Genomic DNA, 25,123 nt, shown 5'->3' with positions numbered 1-25,123 from the left:
GGGATGCTTAAACTGCTATCAGACAGCAGCTTTTGCGCTGTCGGATAGCAGTTAATGCGATGGCCCCGGCACATAAAAGCATCGTATGTCGATTTTATCATATGTCGGGGCCATCGCATGTCAGGGGGTTACTGTATTTTATGATGACCCTAAACCGTACTGATGTATTATCTTTCTCCCTCTTCCTACAGATGTTTGTTATTGATAGAGTTGAAGGCGATAATTGTTTCCTGAATGAGTTTTCAGTGACTGGCTCCACTTATGCTCCCTTGGGAGAAGTGTAAGTTTTTTTCTTTGCACATCCACATGAGTTTTAGTTGTCGCCTCTTTGCTAGTTTAAAAATATTTGTAAGTCTCCATTTCAGAAATCTTTAACTGTATACCTTTTATAAGATTGAGCCTTTTATAGTTTCACATAATTTCTAATGCATTCCATGTCTGTAATAGTAAAGAGGCATCTAGTAAAATCTCTTTTCATTAATAAAAGAAACATTTGCCATATCCATAGAATATGCCAGAACTGTCCGATCGTGATTATGTGTCCCCTGGAGCAGTTGCCATAGTAACCAATCAGATTGCATCTTTAATTAAAACAAATTGAAAAGAGCAATCTGGTTACTATTAACAGCTTTAGTTTTCCTCTGCATAGGTTTGGATAAATCTCCCTCACTTTGTCTTCCATACCAGAATTTGCCAGTTCGTTCTTTCGATATGTGTTCTGCGTAGGTTAGACAAAGGCTTTCTGCTAAGTAGACCTTAATGAATATGCTGGAAAAGTTACTTTTTCTTCTGTTGCAAGAATAGATTTGGTCATATGATCTGCAGATATGCATGTATAACATCAAGTTTTATTTTAAAATAAAAGATGGGGCCTAGATAATCAAATTAATGAGGACTGGGGGGCTGACACTATATAAATATATATATATCCAGGTACTTGTAACCCTTTGTGCTGAATAAAATGGGGGGGGGGGGGGGGAGAATGAGTGCGCATGTACAGACCGATAGATAGATAGATAGATGTTTGTGTGTGTGTGACTAGTTGTGTAGGAGGTATTACAATATTTATTAGTTAATAGATAAATGTCCAAGCAGGGCCCTTGCTATAGACTTTATCATAAATATATACACAGGGTATGATAGATAAATACACAAGGTAATACAGAGTATGATGGTTTAAAATTATTCTATAAAAAGTCTGTGGATGTCCAGATAAGAGTCAATTGTATATGTACACAGCCACCTATGATACTGTTACTGTATCTGGCACAAACTTTACTAACTTTGGAAACTGGATACAGTAACAATATAATAGGTGGCTGTGTACATATACAATTGACTCTTATATGGACATTTTAAACTATCATACTCTGTGTATTACCTTGTGTATTAGTCTATCATACCCTGTGTATATATTTTTGATAGTCTATAGCAAGGGCCCTGCTTGTACATTTATCTATACAACTAGTCTTGTATACCTATATATATCTAGAGATCTGTACATTTGCCTAGATAATAAAGTTAAGATAGGAAACTTTGTGCGCCATTTTCGCCAATGCAAACAAATAATCTGTCACTGTATAATGACTGTCTTTCATAAATGTCTTTCTCAATGTGCATTTTTAGGCTGAAAGATGACAAACTTGTGAAATGTCACCAGTATGATGGGCTGGTCGAGCTTGCCACAATTTGTGCACTTTGCAATGATTCATCTTTGGACTTTAATGAGGTCTGTATAATAATTGTATGTAATAGGATAGTCCATTTTCTAAAAGTTTTTTTTTATTCAACAAGAAACCTAATATTAGGCAATATTGTAGATCTACCTTTCTAAAGCTGTCTGGTTGTGTCACTCTCTGGGTATGTCACATGACACAGGTCTTTATTATTTCTATTCTTTTAACCCCTTGCCACAGAACGCCAGGTATACCCGGCGCTGCGGCATGGGAGGGTTATGAAGCAAGCTCAGGAGCTGAGCTCTCATAATACCTGCACGGTCCCGGCTGCTATCAGCAGCCAGGAACCGTGGCTAATGCCGGACATCGCCGTTACGGCAGATGTCCGGCATTAACTCTTTGATTGCCGCGTCTAAAAATGAAGGCAAAAGTGCCCCGGCAGCTCAGTTGGGCTGATCGGGACATCGCGATAAAATTGCGCTGTCTCGATCAGCTAGGATGCAGCACGAGGGTCCCCTACCTGCCTCCTGTGTGTCCGAACGGCGAATGATTGCTGCAAGCCTGTAATCCAGGCTTGAGCAATCAACCACCGATAACAATGATCAATGCAAAGCTATGGCTTTGCAGTGATCTGTGTAAAAGATCAGTGTGTGCAGTGTTCTAGCCCCCTATGGGAGCTATAACACTACAAAACAAAGTGAACAAAAAAAGTTAATAAAGATCATTTAACCCCTTCCCTAATAAGTTTAAATCACCCCCCTTTTCCCATAAAAAAATTTGCAAATAAAAATAAACATATGTGGTATCGCCGTGTGCGTTAATGTCCGATCTAAAAAAAATGTATAGTTAATTAAACTGCACGGTCAATGGCGTACGTGCAAAAAGATTCCAAAGTCTAAAATAGCGTATTTTTGGTCACTTTTTAAAACATAAAAAAATTAACAAAAAGCAATCAAAAAGTCCGAACAAAACAAAAATTATACCGATAAAAACTTCAGATCACAGCACAAAAAACGAGCCCTCATACCGCCCCCTACATGGAACAATAAAAAAAGTTATTGGGGGTCAGAAGAGGACAATTTTTAAACGTAAACATTTTCCTGCATGTAGTTATGATTTTTTTTTTTTTTTCCGAAGTAATAAAAAAAAACTATGGTATCATATGGACCTACAGAATAAAGATAAGGTGTTATTTTTTTTTTTATAAAAAAATGTACTGCGTAGAAACAGAAGCCCCCAAAACTTACTAAATTGGTGTTTTTTCTTCCATTTTGTCACACAACGATTTTTTTCCATTTCGTAGATTTTTGGGTAAAATGACTGATATCATTACAAAGTAGAATTGGTGGTGCAAAAAATAAGCCATCATATGGATTTTTAGGTGCAAAATTTGAAAGGGTTATGATTTTTAAAAGGTAAGGAGGAAAAAACAAAAGTGCAAAAACGCTATGTCCTTAAGGGGTTAACTGACTTCATGCACACTGCATCCAGCTTGCGTATGGGAGCTGACGTACTAGTGCAACCACTGTTCTGTCTGGATATAGTGTTCATTGTCAATGGAGGAAAAGGAAAAATAAAGATCTGCATTAGGTAGCCAGTCAAGAGAATGGTGCAACCAGATTTTGTTAGAACAGAATTGCATAATGTGAAGTTTTTAGTTGAATATAAGATTGCAAGTCAGACAACCCCTTTAATGGGTACCTATAGTAAAAAAAATAAAAAAAAATTATTTCTGACAACATATTAACATGTCTTGTTATCACTAAAAGAAACAGGCATCACTGCACCAATGTGTCTGCTTGTCACTGCTTAGCTCTGCTTTGAGAGTGGTGGTTGGATTCACAAAGTCCATAGAAAGCTCTGGTTGCATAATATTTCATTAAACCAATGTTTGTCTTAGTAAAAGTATCACATTCCCAAACAGTTTTAAGTGCTTCCTTGAACTAACTTGCTTTCCATTTTGGTTTTCTGTATTATGTGAATATCTGAGTTGGGCATAAAAAATGATGCTTATTAGAAAGGATTTTGGCCTACTTACAGCTGTATACTTCCCTGCTGAATCCTTTTGAAGGATCTAACTCTTCAGACTATAAAATGCCCAGACTTTCACTTCCTACTCTAAATTACATTGTTTTCTTTCAATACAGGCGAAAGGAGTTTATGAGAAAGTTGGAGAAGCTACAGAGACTGCGCTTACCTGTTTGGTTGAAAAAATGAACGTGTTTGACACAGATCTTAAAGGACTGACCAAGATTGAGCGCGCTAATGCCTGTAATTCGGTGAGATGTTTTTTCATTAAAAGGCAATGGCTTTATTTCTATGGTTCTAAAGGAACAGGTGGAAAGCTATAACTCTCCATATGTCAAACATTAATCTCTAGAAACTACCGTATTTATCAGTGTATAACACACACTTTTAATGTGCGGGAGGGGATGATGGGGGGGCATGATGAGACAGGGTGGGGGGATGATGGGGGACATGATGAGACAGGGTGGGGGAGGATGAGGGGGGGAATAATGGGGGACATGATGAGACAGGGTAGGGGGATGATGAGGGGGGAATGATGGGGGACATGATGAGACAGGGTGAGGGGATGATGGGGGGGGGGGGACATGATGAGACAGGGTGGGGGGAGGATGAGGGGGGGGAATGATGGGGGGACATGATGAGACAAAGTGGGGGGAGGATGAGGGGGGGTGATGGGGGACATGATGAGACAGGGTGGGGGATGATGAGACAGGGGGAAATGATAGTGGGGGGAGGCACTAAAGGCTTAATGGCTGTATGGCTAGTGGTGGTCTATGACGGGAAATTATGCGACATGGGGGGATGATGAGACATGGGGGGGGGGGGTGGCGATGAGAGGGGTAAATTTGGCACAGAGACTGATAAAAGGGAAGGAATCATGTGACACTGGAGGGGACGGGACCAAACTGAGGTGCAGAAGAAAACGAAGTTGGGGGGATGATGTGGCATTTAGTCCGTCATTTATTTTACATTTTATTTTATTTTTTACTTAAATTTCCCTGTTAAAATGGGGGTGCGAGTTATACGCCGATAAATACGGTAACTCATTGGCCCAGATTTTATCAAACTTCTTCTTTGAGAGAAACTGGACAGTAACCAATCACAGCTCCGCTAACAAGCTCTGGAAAAGTGAAAGCTGGGCAGTCATTGGTTGATGTGGGGAAATCCCTCCTCTTTTACTCACATAGTTTAACAAATCTTGGCCATTGTGTGTAGATCTTTACAAATTAATGTTTTATCCTTTTTAATGAAGTTAAAACCTTCTATAATTTGGTCCTTAATATCTTTAACCTTGATAAACATGTAGCCTCCGAGGATAGCAGTGAGGGTGATGGTGTACCGGTTTGCATTATATAAATGTGTAGTAAAAGTCCAGTAAAAGGTGGGAGGAAATTGTAATATTTGAGGCAGAGCGCTTATGGTTTGCAACCTTATTTTGCAGGTTATAAAACAACTCATGAAGAAGGAATTCACACTTGAGTTCTCAAGAGATAGGAAATCAATGTCTGTCTACTGTACGCCAAACAAACCAAGTCGCACCAACATGAACAAAATGTTTGTAAAGGTAATTGTTAACTTGTTTACTAGCAATTACACTGTCATGAATATGTGAATATTTATTTTCACAATTTACATGCAAAGTGTTTTCAAACTTACACAGGTCTCATATTAATAGCACAGCTAATATTTGTAGGATCAAGAATAGTTAAAACTGATGTACTACTTTTGTTTTTTTGTTTTTTGTCACTTCTCAATTTCAAACTTAATTCCCTTTTATAACAAATTGCTAATTGTAAATAAAAGATTGAAGGTTCTGACACCTCCATAGCTGTGATAACACACTAGTAATTTTTTTATGCTCTGCTGGGGCATTGAAATCCGGATGAAATGTTCCCTTTAACTTTAATATTCCTATGTTAAGTCCTTTTATCCTTTGCTTCTTTAGGGTGCCCCTGAGGGCTTAATTGATCGCTGCACCCACATCCGTGTCGGTAGTGGAAAAGTACCTTTGACTCCAGGAATTAAACAGAAGTTAACAAGTGTGATCAGAGAGTGGGGTTCAGGCCGGGACACTCTACGCTGCTTAGCCCTGGCAACACATGATAACCCTCCACGGAGAGAGGATATGAATCTGGAAGAATCTTCTAACTTTATTAACTATGAGGTGAGACTAGAAGTATACCTTGAAATAAACACACTTACAACTTTCAAGAACAGAATTTAGTCTTAAATTTCCAAACTGCTCAAAAACATAACAGAAAATAATTAATTTGAATCCCTTATGCACCCAAGTGTTGAATTTTTGGTGCTGATGGATTTTTGACTTGCAGTTCCTGAATGTATGCCAAACTAATTCTTATTTTACTAGCCCATTTACTTAGTTTAGTTGAACTATATAGGTGAGCAGTGGACCTTTTTTTCTTTCTTTTTTTTTTTTTCTTTACTGTTTTACGAAAAAGGCTTTTAAAATCTTTCTTATCTCCATTTTTAGACTAATTTGACATTTGTTGGCTGTGTTGGAATGTTGGACCCACCAAGAACAGAAGTGGCAGCATCAGTAAAAATGTGTAGGCAGGCTGGTATTCGTGTGATCATGATTACTGGCGATAACAAAGGAACAGCAGTAGCAATTTGCCGACGTGTTGGTATCTTCCGTGAAGACGAGGATGTTACTGATAAAGCTTTTACTGGCCGTGAGTTTGATGAGCTATCTCTAGCTGCTCAGAGGGACGCCTGTATGAATGCACGTTGCTTTGCCCGTGTTGAGCCTTCACATAAATCAAAAATTGTTGAATTTCTACAGTCTTTTGACGAAATTACAGCTATGGTGAGTTAAGGACTTTTTTTTCCTGTTTTTATAAATGTAGCCAGAGTGCTCCTGCCTTGCTCTGTTGAAACCATAAGCTTACAAAAGAGGGCAAAACTTTGCTACAGTAGTTAGGAATTCTGTGCCCTGTGTCATCAGTTGCGGGAGCCTGCTGCCATGTAATGCTGGGCACCTGCCGCAACTGTCAGGAGCAGAGCTGTGCTTTGATGCTGCAGTAAGTGTGATGAGTGAAGAAGGTGACTGAGGGAAGAAGCTCCCTCTGTTCTCTACAGGAACCCCTGCAATGCAACCTTGGGGTCTGCTACGGAAGCTGATCTGGCCATGCTTCCCAAGGCAGAGTCTGATTTGCTATGCCTGTCAGTGTAACACTGATGAACATAATACATTGCAGTACAGATATGTACTGCAATGTATATGTTTGAGCAGCACATAATAAAGTAAACAATGAAATCAAAATAATTGTCAAAATAAAAAAACACACAATCCCACTTTCCTATTTTTATTAAAACAATTCTTAATATATACACACTTGTTATTGCTACGTCCATAACAACCCACCCAATAATTTAACGCATGGGATGAATGCCTTTAAAAAATTTGAAAAAAAAAAACTTTCCAAACTTACTGCTTTTTGTTAATGCCGCCTCTGTACAACTTTAGAGTGATCAGGATGTCACATATTCCTCCAAATGGCCACTATAAACTCATCCTGAAAAAAATTAGCCCATACACAACATTGGCTGTATAAAAATAAAATTAAAATAACGGCTCTCTAAAGATGGTGATTCACAAAAAGGATTTTAGTATAAATATAATAAACCCTAAAAATAAAGTACATAAACAAGGTATCGGTACGACCTGCTGAATAAAATTTACCATATAATTTATACCGCGCAATGAACATCATAAATACACTTTCCAAGATGACTGCTTTTTGGTAATCCTTACTCTGTAAAAATTGTCGTACCCCAAAATAGTACAGTTGAAATCTGCATCCTATCCTGCAAAAAAACAAGCACTTGCATGGCTCCATTGGTGAAAATGGGTAAAGCTCTCAGAATATGGTGACACTCAGATGTGTCATTTCATTAAAAAAAATATATAAAAATGTATTTTTCCATAATCGCCACGAATTGCCGAATAAAGACAACTTATTTATACTGCACGGACAATGACTATAAAAAAAATAATGGCAGATGGCAATCCCCCACAGCTTCTGGGTATTGGGGCATGGGAGTGTGGGTTATTTGAAGTCCATTCTAAGAACTTAAAGGGGCTTTGACATTTTTTGTTACCTGTGGAGTACCCCTTTAAGTATGGTGTATGGGGTGCTTTTTGTCTTTAGTTAGATTTGGTTCCAGATTTCAATCTTGTTTTCCATTGTGTGAAATTTTATTTTGCTTAATAGAGGACTAAAAATAAACAAGCTTTTTCTCCCTTTAGACTGGTGATGGTGTAAATGATGCCCCTGCCCTTAAAAAGGCAGAGATTGGAATAGCTATGGGATCCGGCACTGCAGTTGCTAAAACTGCTTCTGAGATGGTCCTGGCTGATGACAACTTCTCCACTATTGTGGCTGCTGTTGAAGAAGGGCGTGCAATATACAACAACATGAAGCAATTCATCCGATACTTAATCTCTTCTAATGTTGGAGAAGTGGTTTGGTATGTATTGAGTGATATTTTGGTGGCTGTACCATTGACAAAAATATATTAAGCTAAAAAAGTTAATCTGGTTCACATTGTGCTTGTTAGTAGGTTTTCAAATGTTTTATTTTTTGTATGGGGAAAACCTCTAAACATGTTTGTGTTATTGATATATTCTTCTGTTCCTTTAGTATTTTCCTGACTGCTGCCCTTGGGTTCCCAGAAGCATTAATTCCTGTTCAGCTACTGTGGGTGAACTTGGTAACAGATGGCCTTCCTGCCACTGCATTGGGCTTTAATCCACCAGATTTGGACATCATGAACAAGCCACCACGTAATCCCAAGGAGCCACTGATCAGTGGCTGGCTATTCTTTCGCTATCTTGCTATTGGATGTGAGTTTGCCTTTTTATCTCCATAATAAATACAAAGGGCAAACAAACTGCTTTGTAATAGTTGTTTACATTTTTTTGTTGTTGCCTAAAGCAGGACTTAGTCTAGAATAGTAGTATGACCAGAATACTTTGCTTTGATCTCATTATGGGTTGTGTTATTTTTATTATAGGTTACGTTGGTGCCGCTACAGTTGGAGCCGCAGCTTGGTGGTTTGTTGCAGCTGATGATGGACCAAGGGTTACTTTCTATCAACTGGTATACAACTCAACATTTTATTTATATGAAGTGTTAAAGTAAAATATTGGGACCATAGACTTTTTAAAATACTGTGTTGAATGGGTATTGCAAAGAATGTGATTAGTAATCCTTCTGTAAATTAATTTCTCATTACAGAGCCACTTTCTTCAGTGCAAAGACGACAATCCAGATTTTGCAAATGTTTCATGTGAAATCTTTGAATCTCCGTACCCCATGACTATGGCATTGTCTGTCCTAGTTACCATTGAAATGTGTAATGCTTTGAACAGGTAACTTTATTTATTTTTTCCCTCTCTCTATGGAGAGGCATGTTTCTGCTTTTTTCATGTTTTTTTTTTTCTCATAGCATTGTCTTTTGCTAAATACAAGTTGTAAGAAAAACCAATTGCCTGTGTTATTTGATCTAGATGCATTTATTGTCTTATGCATCTACAGCTGTACTGTGTAAACCGTAAGGGTGCAACACTTTTCCGTGATATAAATATAAATCGGTGATCACCCTGTTATGTCTCTGCAATGTGAAATTTGTATGTTTTAACCTGTTAACAGAATATTTTAAATGAGTATGTGTTTATCAGATATGGACTACACAGAGCCTGTTCTTAGTTTCTAACTTTGTTTCTTCTTCCCTTTTCTTTGTAGCTTGTCTGAAAACCAATCACTTCTGAGAATGCCTCCATGGGAGAATGTCTGGCTTCTGGGCTCAATCTGTTTATCCATGTCCCTTCATTTCCTCATTCTTTATGTGGAGCCATTACCGGTATGTTAATATCACAAAGCCTGTAATGAATTGGGTAGTTAAGCAATTTGAGCTCCTCTTCTTGCTAACTAGTTGTTTTTGTTTTCCCCTCTACAGCTCATCTTCCAGATTACTCCGTTGAACTTGATTCAGTGGTTGATGGTGCTGAAAATCTCATTGCCTGTTATACTTCTGGATGAGGCACTTAAATTTGTTGCCCGTAACTACTTGGAACCTGGTAAAGAGTGTGAAAAGCCTGCAGCCAAACCGTGCACTTTTTCCGCATGCACTGAGGGGATTTCTTGGCCGTTTGTGTTCATTTTCTTGCCTTTGATTATCTGGCTTTACAGCACCGACACTAACATTACTGAGATGTTTTGGTCTTGACTGACATTTTTACAGAATGGAAATGTTTAACTTAACCAGATCATTATTTTTTTTATTTTATTGTTTAAAGCAACTGTCTATTTCTGCTGAATTTTCACATAAACATAGTGCTGGTGAAGGCAAGTTTGTTTCTCATACTAGGTCTTATTTTCTTTTGCTCCCATCTGCCCCACCCAAACCTCTTGACTCCAATGTAGACAAGAGGTGTGTTTTTTTTTTTTCTCCTCCCCACCCCCTCCATGTAGTATTCTTTGACATGTACAGAGGACTAACACTATTTTATGCAAATTTTTTTTGTAGATGGGGAAAAGCATGTACAGTGTTCTGTTTCATAATATCCATTCTTATTTAAAGAAACAAAAAAAAAAAGGAAGCAAAAAGGAAATATAATTTGATCCAATGGACATTATCTGCAGAAAATTGGTAGCAGATTTAGGGAACGTGTGATATTAATTGACTAAAATTACAAAGCATGATCTGTGTTTCTGCATGGTCATTTGGATTTGGTTTGATATCATTATACTGTCTGTCTAATGGGCTTTTTTTATTTTTTTATCTAGCCATAAGCCAGTTTTTTTCTGCACTAAGCAGATAACTGCTACCTCAGTCAGTATTTTGTTTTTCAGTCTCATTTCATTGTTTTCCTTTCTGTTTACACCAGTCTGATTCTCTGTAAGAGGTATGCCTATTCTTGCTTGTGCAGATTCCCCCCCCCCCCCCCCCCCCCACAAGTTCAGATATTTTCCTTCATATATTTTTAAGGTTATTTATTTAAATGTCTATTGTATTTTATTGTAGCCAACCAGTTTTTTTTCCCCAGTGTCGCCCATTCTACGGGCTAAACTTCACAGCCTAGAAAAAAAATAAAACCTTTTAATGGACAGAGAAACATGTCTTGTCTTACAAATGCTTTATCACCATAAGTTCCTTATCTATTTTTTTTTTTTTTTAATTCTTTTTCTACACGGAACATTTTATGTATGCAAGTGATCAAAAAATTGCACTGCAAAGATAAAGCTGGATTATATTTCACAGTTGTTGGCAAGCAACCATCCATCTGTTATCATTGCAAGTTATTCTTCTAACCGGTATTAACCAAAGTTGAGGACATAACTTTGTATTTAACTTTTTGTTTTATTTTGTAAAACCTGTAAATAGCACATGACCAAATGAACATATTGTATAGATCTATTTTTATTTTAAGGTGACACTAATGACCATCATTTAACTGTTAGAGCATGTTTTCAGGTTGACTTCCCTCAGCCACCAAAGTTTAGGTCATTAACCGTCCTAATTGTGGTGTTTTTCTCCAAATGCCTTCCAACACTCATCAACTAAAGTGAGTATTCGTTGCCTTTTGAAACACTCCATCATAGCCGGTTCATGTAATGATGCACGAAATTAGTCTGTAATGTTGCTAAAGAATAAAAGTGGTTAAGTTTCCTAATACTTTGCACTGAGTCTGTCCTACACATACATTTCACATGTAGGAGATATCCCACCAACAAGTTAAGTGCCCAATAGATCTGCACAAAATGTTTGACATGGAATGATTTTTATTCCAGATCTCCAGGCGTATGGTTGAGCTATAATGATCTCACACTGCCTCTTAGCAGGATCTAGGTTGGGCCATTTGTCATGGAATCCTGAGTTTTCTATAAATTCTTAACACCAATCTCATTCTTGCTTTGAATTGTTACAAACACATAACAGGATCTTTCAAATAAGCTGCTGTAGAAAGTTTTAACGGTGGCCCGTGAGAGTAATCTAGCAAGTAAGATGAAAGCTTGGAGGTGTCCCTTCTCTGGCATGGCTGCTTTCAGCCAAAGTTGTAAAATGCTTCTTGGCCCTTGTAAATATACCTTTTTGGAAAATAAAATATTCTTTTTATTCATTATAGTAAAAATTAGAATTATTCCATTTGGGACAAATTAAAAGTATTTCGCCTTACGAAGGCTTTTTTTCCCCAGCATTTCTAAGCCCGTGTCATGAACATTGATAGGACAGCGCCTTCTGTTTTTATTTTACAGAATACCCCTATAGTTCAGTGGGGAGCTGTCATATCTGGATGGCTGTAGTGGACACTCTATACAATGTACATTGCATAATATACAGTCCACATGTACACTGCATAGAAACAACAGCTTCCCACTTTCTGTGCACTGAAGAGATGTCCTGTGATATCAGCTTTCATGACATGACCGGAGAAAATCTGCCCTGATGCCAGTCAGACCTTTCTGATGGGTTTAAGGGCAGACAGCCTCTTTACAACTCGGTGCCCTTTTTTTTTTTTTTTTATTCGAAGAAATATATATTTTTTCTCTTAGGAATAAAGTTTTTCAAAGGTGTCCATAGTTTTTAAGGCTATGGTCACAATTTCCTGCCATTTCCATAGACAGCAATGCTTTTTCAAGTGGCCTCCACATAAATTATTGACATCAATTTGACTGGAATTTGAATTTTTGCTCTGGAAACATCTGGCGTGGAAATTCAAATCCCGGCCTCCGCAAAAGCATTGACATTTAATTTCTTTTGTAAAATTCTGCCATGTCCACAGTGCCACCCAATCCCAACAATGGGTTTCTGCCAGATTCCACTCAAATTCTGCTGTGTGAACAAGCCCTTTAGTTTCACTTACCTGAAACTCTGATCACTTTAGCTGCAGCATAGTAAAAAGACAGAGGATCTCTGGAAAGATGCTGTTCAGGTAAGTAGAATATTCTGGACGTTGAGCTGTGTAGGTGGGTCATCAGTATTGGCTTTATAAGGCAATTAAAATTCATGAAGATAAAAATACAGGCATATGGGATGGCTTTCTTTGTTTGTTTGTGCCTTTTTTTTTTACAAGAAAATAGTTAACTGTAGCAAATGGACAAATGCTGCTTAGCTAACAAACATTGCAGTCCTCTTTTGTTGAATGTTGTCTGCTTTTGTGGGGCCTGCATTCTACAGGGAAACCACATACATGGGAACTAAGGCAAAAAACTAGTCTGTATTCTATGGGCTGGTTAGTATTCAGTACATGTTATGGAGTCTAACTCTAGTAACCTAGCAACTCATAAACACTTCTTCTTAAAGGGGTACTCAGCTGAAACCATCTTATATCCTATCCATCTTAACCCAATGATTGGCGATGCCAGCCACCAAAGCCCCTCCATTCACCTCCATGGGAGTAGGCGTGACTGCTATGTACTAGCCGTAAAGCCCCATCCTATAGACATGAATGGAGGGGGGCGTGGTGTGACGTCATGAACGTGGAAGATGCAAGCCACCGCTTTCCGGACTCTGCCACTGCAGGCCTGGAGATCGCGGTGGTCCCCAGTGGCGGTACCCTGGCGATCTAATATATTGTCCCCTATCCTTTGTATAGAGGATAAGAGGTTTTTAGCGGAGTACCCCTTTAAAACTAAAGTCTGTCAAGATATCTGTCAAATGTTTTCTCTTCAGAAGTGCTTTGCTTATTAAACTCTTTATGTGACCTTATAAACGGGAAATGTATATGCATTGCAGCAAACAAGGTATTGTAGTTTTATAGATATGAAAAACACCTTTTTTTAAATACACTATTTGTGGAGAGAATAATTGATGGGAAACGGAAAAAAACTTTGGGACACTGTAAGCAGATTGCTGGGTGCTCTGAATCTGTGCTGCTTGTAGCAGCTGAACTGGAACTAGTGGCGCTGTTAGAACAACTTTGCTGACTAAACAGCTGCTAACAGGGTTGTCCTCCAAAAGCACCTCTCTGCCTTCTAATGTCATTAGGGCTTAGTCTTTTTTTTCTCTTCACGTCACTTCGAGAGCTTTCTGTCAGTCTTCTGACATATACCTCCAGCACAAGGCTGAAATTTGTGCTGTTGCATAGGGTGCCATTGATCATGAAATAACATACCATTAATATTACTACATCAACACTACCCAGGCCAAAGCGACACAGTGCTACCAGTCTGCAGGAGTGCTGGAGAAACACACTGAGCGGTTGCAGGAATTTCCAGAGCCTGGACCCCACCAATTGTAGAGTGATGGCATCTGTCAGTAATATGTCATCACTTTATAGGAAAAAAAAAAACACCCCTATAAATCAGAATGTGGTGAGGAGAGAATATGATTTGAGATTGGTTGGTGGCACAGACTGTAAGTGCTTTTAGGCTTTGGGATTATTAAGGGGGTGAGCACCAGTTCAATGGGTCTTATGCATGAAGTTAAGACCACACACAGGGAATTGCTGCAGAAAATACGGTATGTGTGGATTTGCCACTGCATACGGAAACAGGGACTCCTTTTCAATCTTTTGACACTCTGCTCCTTTGCAGTAGTGAGCAGCGATGAATACAGTTCTGTACGCATAGACACTCACTATACAATTGCCTGGTGGGGTACTTGCACCCATCCCTGCAAATATGTAAACGGTGATGCATACAGTACTCTGCATTGCAGCTCAGTACTGTATAGTAGCAGGGATAAACAGAAATCTCTTCTTCTGTATGTATAGTGTACATTTTTTTTTTTGTAAAAATGTATTTCAAATCCACAGGAGCATATTTTACTTTGAATCATGTGCACTTATTATGGATTTTTAACTGTACCCTTGAGGTCAATGGTGAAAATCCACAGTGAATCAAATAGAACAATTGATGCGCTGCAAAACTAGAAGCTGCACCGCAGGACCTTTTTTCACTGTCGTTTTACAAAATCTCTATTCTTTTGCTGGTGCGGTAAATGCTGTAGATTTTCTGCTCAGATATTCTGTTCCAATAATCTGCAGCATTTGTCATGTGTGATCCTAGCCATTTATAAAAGCAACTAAAGCATAATGATGCATAATAAGTGCATTATTTCCTGTTGGTTTGTGAGATCTCTGCTTGAATCTCTTGAATGGAAAACTTAAAGATCATTTTAAAGGGGTTTTCCTGTAATAGAAAAGCAGAACTAATTTCTTTAAAAAAAAAAAAAAAAGCTCCCTGTCTGTCTCCAGGTTGGGTGTGGTATTTCAACTTGGCTCCATTCACTTCAAAGGAAGTGAGCTGCAGAACCGACCTGGAGAAAGTCGGGGAGCTGATTTTGAAAGAAATTGGCTCTGTTTTTCTATTCCTGGATAACCCCTTTTAAGAGGAGGAACAAAATCTGTCCTGGTCGCACACTTTTAGAGCAGTGGTCTCACACTGCGGCCCTTCAGATGTTTCAAAACTCCAACCCCCATCATGCCCGGACAGCCGTTGGCTGTCCGGGCATGCTGGGAGTTGAAGTTTTGCAACATCTGAAGGGCCGCAGTTTGAGACCACTGGTATTGGGCAAGAGCTGCACACGTGTGAACTGTATTTAGTGACTGCAAAGCCAAGATCCTGAGAAGTGAGAGGAACTAATACAGAAGAATATACTAGGTAATGTGTTTTAAAATTACATAATTTAGCACGTTACTGCTATTATCAATGCTGTTCTCCAGCATCTGCCATCCCATTGAACAGTAGATTTAATATTGAAGAAATTGTTGCAAAATTGCATTCAACTGTAACAACAAATGTTAGAACTGCTTTTGTGACAGATGAGCTTAGTGTTTAGAATAAATCTTTATTTTTTATTAGTGACATTATTTTTAGCTCAAGCATTATTGCTTTATAATTATTAGGTTAGACTTGGCTGGAGATACAGCTACCATCTTTAGCAGTTTGACTCAAAGCATTTTTTGGCTAGAAAGAGGATCAAGCCTACTATGTCCATAAATGGATACATATAAAAGGAAGCATTCCTAGTGACAAAGCTGTGTTTAACTCTACACACTGAGACATCTAAGCTGCCAGGAAAATCTTGTATTACTGTTTTTCCATTGCATTTCATCAATCTTTCATAGTATATTACCTAATTATCCCTTTTAGGCAGGAGAATAATTCTTAATACCTTATCCAATTTAGGGGATGATTTTAGGATATGAAAGTTTCCATGATTTAGTCTTTAACCAGATCTTTAAAAAAAAAAAAAAAATTTACATTTTTTCTTAAGTTTATTTGGCCATATAAAATGTGTAGTAACATGCAATAATTGTGCTATAGTTTTGACTTCCAGTCCCAAAGAGCTTGCAAGTCCCATTTGACACTAGAATATCTACGATTCAGCAAGAATTGCATTGTGGAACAGGGTGGAACTGATTGTAATATTTAAATACTAGTAAGTCTGTATTGAGTGAGCAATATACATATCGATTTCCATAGCTATTCATCTACTCTACCAAGATTTCAAGTTTATTGAATAGGTTAAAGGAACATTAAAGGGGTACTCCAGTGGAAAACTTTTATTTATTTATTTTTTTATCAACTGCTGCCAGGAAGTTAAACAGATTTCTAAATTACTTTTATAAAAAAAAATCTTAATCCTTCCAGTACTTATTAGCTGCTGAATACTACAGAGGAAATTTTCTTTTTGGAACACAGTGCACTCTGCTGACATCTGTCCATTGTAAGAACTGTCCAGAGTAGGAGAAAATCCCCATAGCAAACGTATGCTGCTCTGGACAGTTCCTAAAATGGACAGAGATGTCAGCAGAGAGAGCACTGTGTTCCAAAAAGAAAAGAATTTCCTCTGTAGTATTCAGCAGCTAATAAGTACTGGAAGGATTAAGATTTTTTTAATAGAAGTAATTTACAAATCTGTTTAACTTTCTGGCACCAGTTGATTAAAAAAAATGTTTTTTTTTTTAAGTTTTCCACCGGAGAACCCTATTAAGATTGTGTTTATAAAGTGATTCTGCACCAAAATCCACACCATTCTGCTAGTTTGCTATAATTGTTGGGCTTTCATGGAAAATCCACAACTGCAGCTTCTAACTTTCTCATTGAAGCCAAATAAGAAAAATCGGCAATAATTCCACAGAATTTACAATACTAAAACTGACATGCTGTGGATTTGTTACCTGCAACACATGTCAATTCTGCTCACAAATCCATGCTGGAAAATCCACAGCCCTGTGTAAAAAGATACACCGTCTGACTGTGGCTTGATTCAACCTCCATGTTGTAAGGAGCCATAAGGGCACCTATCCATGTTTAAGGGCTCTTGATGGACCACTGTATTCCTTTATTTCATACAAGGTTGATTTGTTTTTTCTTCTTTATTCCCTGAGTGGCATGCTCCATCACATACCTTTTTGTAGGCAGATATTCTTCCCATGATGCAGTGCTGGACAGAACCTGCATGGCAGCAGATAGAGGCCTTTACTGCCTTGAAGTCTTTTCAAACAGTTCTGACACATGACTAAGCCAGAAGACCATGTTCACGCCTTCAGGATTTAGTCAGTAATTAGTTACCTTTCTGCACCTAAATGCTGACCAAAGCGGTTAACGTTATGCAGATTTTGAAGTCCACTGTATGATTATTTGAGAAGGAAAGCAGTTAATTCACCCCATTAACCCCTTAAGAACATGTGCCGTATATCTACAGCGCTGCATAGCACTTACGGCGCGGCTGTGATATGAGCGCAGGAGCTTCACTCTCTTCAGTCCCAGCGGCTGTCGGCAGCAATCTTGCTGATGTCTGCCATTAACCCCTCAGATGCTGTGATCAGATCAGCCAAGATGGCGGACAGAGGTCCCCTCACCTGCCTCCATCCTTCTCCTGGGGTCTTCTGCACTGATCTGCCTTCCAGCAGACCAGAGCAGAAGTTCGCCGATATTACTGATCAGTGCTATGCCCTATGCATGGCACTGAACAGTATTAGCAATCTAATGATTTCTATAAATAGTCCCCTATGGGGACTAAAAAAGTGTTTAAAAAAAAATAAATCCCCAATAAAGTTTAAAATCGCCCTTTTTCCCCATATTAATAAAAGCGATAAAATAAACATATTTGGTATCGTTTCATGCGTAAATGCTAAACTATAAAAATATAATGTTAATGATCCCCCTACGGCGAACGGCGTAAACGTAAAAAAAAGTACATTTCTGCTTTTTTGGCACATCAAACTGAAAACAAATTTAATAAAAAGCAATCAAAAGTCATACGTGAATCTGGTACCAAAACAATCTACAGATCATGACAAAAAATGAGCCCTCACACATCCCTGAATACGGAAACATTTTGTTAGAGGTGGACATAATCAGGCAATTTTAAAAGTACTGATTTTGTAAAAAAAATGTAAAAAAAAGTTTGATTTTTAAAAGCAGTACAATAATAGTACAATAATAGAAATGTATGTAACCATGGGTATCATTTTAATCATATTGACCCGGAGAATAAAGAAAACATATTTTTTTTATGGTAAAATGTACAGTGCGAAAATGAAACCCCCCAAAATTTACAAAATTATGATTTTTGTTTTAAATTTCCTTACACACAAAAAATTTGGGGGTTTACCATACATTTTAGGGTAAATTTAGTGATGTACAAAGTACATCTGGTCACGCAAAAAACAAGCCCTCATATGGGTCTGGGAATGGAAATATAAGAGTTATTAATTTTAGGTGAGGAGGAAAAAACAAACGCAAAAATAAAATTGGCTGCATCTTTAAGGTGAAAATGGGCTGAGTCCTTAAGGGGTTAATATCACAAGTGTCCTGTTCTGATAATTTGTTTTTAGCTTAAGGAGTGATGTTTAAAGGGGTTGGGGTCTCAGCAGTTCAGTCTTTTGCACAAGTGGGTTATAAAAACCTGTGTAGAGGAAGAGGGGTGCAATCGCCATAACAACCAATCTCAGTATGCCTTTCATTTTTCAGAGGCCTTCTGGTTGCCTGTGAAAAACCTGGTTACGATGGGCAGTTGTCTCACTAGGATGCCCTATTCTGGTGACTTGTAGGTATTCCACAAGCTGTACACCTACCACTAGGGATCCTGTGGATAGATGATACATTCTTCTGGCTGGAATAACCCAAGCCCAGTGTTCCTGGCTTTCTATTTTACAGCCAGACAAATGTTTGTGAGGAGGGAAATGACTGGGACACACGGAAGAATTCTTAGATTTCTCTGTTTTCAAATGCAAACTGTGTAAGATGGAAGTAGAGGAGAATACGTAGAGGAACTGCAGGGATCTTATAATGTGTATTTTCCTCATGTAGTATTCCTTTAACTGCAAGTGACAAATTGAGAACCATTTTTCAATCCAAAGAAAAATCTTAAATTCTGATCTGGTCCACAATGTAAATGCATCTCACCCAGTAACCTGGCCTCCGCAGTGTAGTGTTGTCCAGCTAGTAGATAACACAGTATATTTGTATCTTACGTTTTCTTTGTTTTACCAACCTCATATTGCCATTTCTATTCTTGAGGTCACAAGGTTGTTTGGATTTGGACATTCCCTTGTTGGATCTTGTAGAATAGAGAGACTGTTTGTTTACAATGGGATACCTCTCAACTCTTTTATGCTCATGTTGGTCACAAGTGTAGAAAGACCAACAGGTCATGTCAATTACATGGATGGTTATAATCTAAAACGTGTGATACATCACTCTCTTTAACCTTTCACCTCCACTACTTTCCCTGGGGTCATTAACACACTTCTTCATCCACACACTAATGGACTTGTTGCCATTTGATATTCACTGTGCACATGAATGCTGTTAACCACTGATATAGAACTGTGTGTAGGGTCAAGTCACGGTGCTAAATATATTTAAAGCTCAAACATTCAAGCTGTTCGTATTGCCAGTGTTAAGGTATTTAATAGTTAAGTTGGCTTTTATGTAAAGCATTGAACCTTTTGAAATTAGTGTAATACTATCACATAAGAACTACCAATTCTACTGGGTGCTAGTAATCTATACCCAGTATTTTTAGTTTATAAAAAGTATGTTAAAAGGAGATCTTCCATGCATCCAATGAACTATGTATTTACAGTAGTGTATTGGAAAGTTCTGTATTCTATATTTTTTATCTCATTTAGGCCTCATTCACACTTGTAAATTGTGGATCAGTGTTCTTTTATAAGGCTATTTTCATAATACATCTTTGTGTCGGTCTGAGGTATATGTGTGTGGATTCAGTGATGACTTTGGCATCTGCCCAACATAAGTTTCCATGCAAAAATAAACAAACAAAAAAGCACATCACCTGATCAAAGGCCTTTGTTGGGTAACAGGAGCCAATAGATATAATAACCATATAAACTATAAGCTTTTCCAGTTGGAGCCAAATATTCATGCATTTTGTATCTTGAAAGCACAGGGTGGTCTGTTAGATCATGGCTCTGTTCAATAGTTTACATACCCTCTACTGTAAATTGTAAGATCAGAAACCAACAATGAGTTTTGACAGGAGAAAATAACGAGTTGCAGGTCAAGTGTGTTAAAACAGGTCACCATACACAATCTTTTTAAGTGAGGGGAATGTCCTGGCCACCATTTTTGGATATAAAACAGCCTCATTATTTTAATCCTATAGTACTTCTGTATTTCTTCTGTTGCAAAATGTCATTTTCCAGCAGTCGAACCTTTTTTCAGAGAGGATGTTTATAGATGTCAGTCATCCCTTAAATACAATGGCATAAATCTGTATAAGGTCAGATTCTTAGGAGGCGGCATCCCTACTATCCATACTCTCCCAACCCAATGGGGGGGGGGGGGGGGGGAGTAAGATTGATTGTGATTGTTGAATTTTTACTGTCTTAGGCTGGGTTCACACTACGTTTTCTCCCATATGGGAGCGCATACGGCAGGGGGGGAGCTAAAACCTCGCGCTCCCGTATGCCTTCGTATGCGCTCCCGTATGTCATTCATTTCAATGAGCCGGCCGGAGTGAAACATTCGGTCCGGTCGGCTCATTTTTGCGTCGTATGCGCTTTTACGACCGGACCTCAAACCGTGGTTGACCACAGTTTTAGGTCCGGTTGTAAAAGCGCATACGGCGCAAAAATGAGCCGACCGGACCGAACGTTTCACTCCGGCCGGCTCATTGAAATGAATGACATACGGGAGCGCATACGAAGGCATACGGGAGCGCGAGGTTTTAGCTCCTCCCTGCCGTATGCGCTCCCGTATGGGAGAAAACGTAGTGTGAACCCACCCTTATACAGTACTTTAGTTTACCAGAGGAGTCTGGCAGCGATTTACCTGCCATTCTCCATTCAGAACACGGTCTATTCACACGGCAGAATTTCCGCTTGCCTAATTCCGCCTCATATTAAAGCCCATAGACTTCTATGGGATTCCACACTCCTATTTATACTTCTGAATTTTCCTTAGCTGAGTGTCCATGTTTATGGTGTGGGAACAGGACAGATGTTATGGGATATTTATACAGATTTCCTTCAATCTGTATCATGCATATATTATGTTGAAATAAGAGTATTTTGAAAATCTAGATGAAAAGCAAGGATGACAATGCAGACACAATAGAAATGAAAAAGCCTAAAAGAACAAGGTGCTCACATAAATGTTTATTTTGGGTTAGCATTGGCATTCAATATACAAGTGTGAATGTTACATCAACAAGTAGTGCAAGTATTCTTAGATCCTATAGATCAGTGTAAGGAGAAGGGGGGGGTAGTATAGACCATTTGAAATACGTTTGTGTTTCCTCTGGTGTGGAATATTGTACATTTAGACCAAAAGGCATTTACAGTCTAGTCTTCTGCTCAGCAATATGCATATTCAGGTGCAATGTATTCTCTTGCAAGTCTGATATTCTGCAGACTCTCAAACCGCTGATGTTTTATTTCTTCTTTCCTTTTCAGAACAACTGGAGTAATCCCCTTCTTAAACAATTGTGCAGAGATGTAAGGTTGCTTTGTTGCGTGCATGTGTGTGTTTAGAGGCAGTTTTCAATGTAAATGGAGATGAGAAAAGGCATGTGCTTCAAATTGTGCTAAAATACAAAATCACCTTCACAAATAAATGTGTTGGAAGATTCCGAGGAGGCGTTTGGTTATTCAGTGCACAGGGAAGATGCTATACAAATTCTTTTGCTGCTAGAGGTTAAACCTGAGCTGTAGTGTTAGAGGCCCCTCTAGCAACAAATGGAATGAGAAGATAATCTAAGCAGCCAAGCCAAGTTTCTGTGTTTCGCCATGTAAGATGTCATCCGTTCATGTACAATATCATTGTAGTGCATGCTTTCAGTTGTAAGTAGCCAGATATCTGTACTGTATAAATTTCCTTTATAAACAGCTATGTACAATATGCACTTGTTCTATTTATAAACTCATTCAAAAGTTACAAATGTTGAATGTTTAAATTGTAAATCTTTAGGTCACCATTTCATAAGTTTTAGTTTTTTTTTTTTTTTTTTTTTACTCGTTTTAAGTGTGCAAATGTCATTTGTGCACTGTAATAATGTAACTTATTAAATTCTGAAGCAGATATCCTTTTGGTGCAATACAATTTACTGTGATGCTTCTATTATAAGAAAACGTCAGTTGCTGCAAACGCATGTTTGGCCTCTAGACTATTGTAAATAGTTGTTGCTGACATAAGCATCCTACAGACATGGTTTCCGATAAATAAAAGTTTGTTCTATTATAGACACAGTGGCTGACTTGTCTGATTCTTTTCTGCATGGGTTTTACCGATTTGCAATAAATGAGCGATTAATCTCCAAGAGCAGTAAGGTGATTAAAAGTAAAATGGAGAATATGGCCACCTGTGCTCCATCAACATCCCTGTACAATGGCTGCAGTGTCACATGTACACTCACTGGCCTCTTTTCTTATATATACTACAGGTGACTGTCTAGGCCGATGGTTGATTGCAGAGTTAGGATATGTTCACACTGAGTAATGTGAACCGAATCACCGCTCGCAGAATTCTGCAAGCGGAGACCCCATCTGACGCCGCCCACCGAAATACATTGATGGTAGGACTGCGCGGCCCAGAGAATGAACATGGTCTTTCTTTGCGCAGATCAATATCAGCTGGTATGCTGAAGACCCATGTTCATAGCGCAAATTTCTTAAGCGCAAGTACATTTCGCTCAAATTACCCAGTGTGAACATCCCCATATGTTGTCACAGCACTTCTGGTGGGGGAAACTGGAGTGGGGATGAGTACATGGATTGGTTGTATTTCTCTCCACTCTCGTATGTGTGTGTTGTAGTTGCACTTCGAATATTCGCGAATTTCGCAAATATAGCGCTATATATTCGTAATTACGAATCTTCTTTTTTTTTTTTTTTTTTTTCACAGTACACATCACAGTGATCACCCCTCTCTGCTTCCAGCTTGTGTGGGGTAAAGAAGGCTCTAATACTACTGTGTGAGATTGGCGTGCGAAAATTCGCATATGTGAATTTTCGCATGCGCGAACTTTCGCGTATGTTAATTTTCAAATATGTTAATTTTCGCATGCGCGAATTTTCGCATATGCGAAAACAAAACGAGAATATTATGAATATGCGAATATGACGAATATTCGTCCATATATTCGCGAATATTCGCGAATTCGAATATGGCCTATGCCGCTCAACACTAGTGTGACTTCATAAATTGATGCAAATGAAGGGAAGCCCCTGCATAGTGAATAGATTACGGACATTCCTACACCAGTTGGTCACTGGAGTACTTTTAGACAAATATTACTTCTGTGCAAGTGATACATTTGCTTCCACACAGCCTGGAAGTGCACAACATTCGATGGCAAGTCTACGCTCAGAAATATACACTGCATGCAATTTTGCAGGAGTTCACTAGTTGATGAACTTTCACCCTTAAAAGCCCATAAATGTGGCCATATTAATCCATGTATGGTTCCTAATGCAGTGCCTCTAGACTAAGGCCATGTTCTGCTGCTTCTGAATTTATGCAGAGGTTTTTTTGTTTGTTTTTTTTTTATTTTTTTATTTTTGGTTACCTTGTATGTTTCTGCTTTCTTTTTGCTTCTCAGACAATGGCTAGGGAACATGACTTTTCTAGATAACTTATAAAGATTATCATCCATATTTATAAGAGGGGAAAAATTTACCCATGACAACCAATCACAGCTCAGCTTTCATTTTACAAGAGCTTGTTATCCGTCTTTAAACTTAAAAAAAAAAAAATAAATAAATAAATAAAAAAAGGTCCTAAATGCATTGAAATAAAAGTTACATACTTTCTCCTCCATTCCCATGTTGATCCCCTGTTCCGCACTCTGGTCTTTTATTTAGGAGCAGAGGTCATGTGACCACCCCAGCCAATCAGTGGTCACACTCCTGGCATTACTGTTAAGTGATGGTGCCATGAGAGGCTTCTGATGGTTGTGGAGGTCACGTAACCTCCACTACTAAATCGGGAATAGAGTGCCAAATGGAGTCAGAACGGGATCAGCGCCAGGACAGAGGGGGAGGTAACACGTTATTTTAATTTTATTTAGGACCTTTAAAAAAAGTCATTTTAATTTTTATGAAGGTTAATTAACTCCTTTAACATATGAAACCTGGGCTGTGATTGGTTGTTATGGGTTTCTTCTACATAAGTCTTTTAAGGAACTGCTTCTTAGCAGGAATTCTATTGCATATAGACAAATACATGACTGCTATTATTAAAGGAAGTTTAGATACTTTCAGTGTTTTCTGAATACGCCAGATTTCTTGGTATCCTTTCCAATCCTCATCTCACAACCAGTCATAAAATGAATGACTATTGCTCACTGACGAGGTTGAAAGCTTTTCAGAAATAGTAACTCCAGACTGAATTCCAAGATGCAGTGTTTACATCTCCAGGAGGTGTGTGGTGATCTGTGTCCCCTACAGCTATTAAATCAGACAGGCACTGATCCTTTGCCAAGGTCATGTTACTTTCCTTTGCTCTGACACATAGTACCTGTCATTGGTACCTACAGAATAAACTATGACTGCTGCACCACATACAACTTAACCTTTACACACCAAATTGAAGATTAGTGTATTTTATTTTACTATACTTACCGTCGGGACCATGGTTATGGTTATACAAAAACTGCTTTTAATAATGCACTGGATCACTGGTTCTTTAATATATAATGGGGACATTTATCATTGTTTGCTTTGGCAAGCGAGTTCTGAAGGCAATTTTTTGCTTATGTGCTACATATTTATTATACTATCACAGAGGGTTGATAAATTTGGTGCACATAAGCAAAACAAAAAAGTCCCAACTGAGACTTTTGTGAGACTCTTTTGCAACTTTTTTTATTTTTTTTTATTTGCTCATGTATGGGAGTTTTGTACTCCAGGTCAGACCTGGAGTAGACTTGCGACTTTTTGAAAGGGGTTTTTGCTTCGGTAAGGCTGTTTGTAG

At 38.4% G+C, this 25,123-nt stretch overlaps 1 protein-coding gene across 2 annotated transcripts in view; it reads left to right on the top strand.

Annotated features, from left to right (window-relative positions):
- Positions 1-22,394, top strand: part of ATP2A2 (ATPase sarcoplasmic/endoplasmic reticulum Ca2+ transporting 2) — a 46,853-nt gene extending 24,459 nt beyond the window's left edge. Inside the window, exons 9-21 of one of the 2 annotated variants that reach the window (XR_008846968.1) lie at positions 192-280; positions 1,627-1,729; positions 3,824-3,955; positions 5,146-5,268; positions 5,650-5,868; positions 6,196-6,531; positions 7,975-8,195; positions 8,369-8,571; positions 8,742-8,827; positions 8,966-9,099; positions 9,473-9,590; positions 9,687-11,295; positions 21,607-22,394. Coding sequence is in view for 1 of the 2 variants with exons in the window: in XM_056534494.1 (XP_056390469.1) it covers positions 192-280; positions 1,627-1,729; positions 3,824-3,955; positions 5,146-5,268; positions 5,650-5,868; positions 6,196-6,531; positions 7,975-8,195; positions 8,369-8,571; positions 8,742-8,827; positions 8,966-9,099; positions 9,473-9,590; positions 9,687-9,956 (2,034 nt within the window). In the remaining variant the exon portion in view is untranslated. Of the gene's footprint in view, positions 1-191; positions 281-1,626; positions 1,730-3,823; positions 3,956-5,145; positions 5,269-5,649; positions 5,869-6,195; positions 6,532-7,974; positions 8,196-8,368; positions 8,572-8,741; positions 8,828-8,965; positions 9,100-9,472; positions 9,591-9,686; positions 11,404-21,606 lie in introns of those variants that run through there. The other variant, XM_056534494.1, reaches the window with a different exon arrangement.
- Positions 22,395-25,123: the final 2,729 nt, after the last annotated feature.

The sequence above is a fragment of the Hyla sarda genome, chromosome 1, assembly GCF_029499605.1.
Source record: "Hyla sarda isolate aHylSar1 chromosome 1, aHylSar1.hap1, whole genome shotgun sequence".
Classification (NCBI taxonomy): Eukaryota; Metazoa; Chordata; class Amphibia; order Anura; family Hylidae; genus Hyla; species Hyla sarda.
Note: the sequence above shows the minus strand (reverse complement) of the source record. Positions and strands in the feature narration are given on the sequence as shown.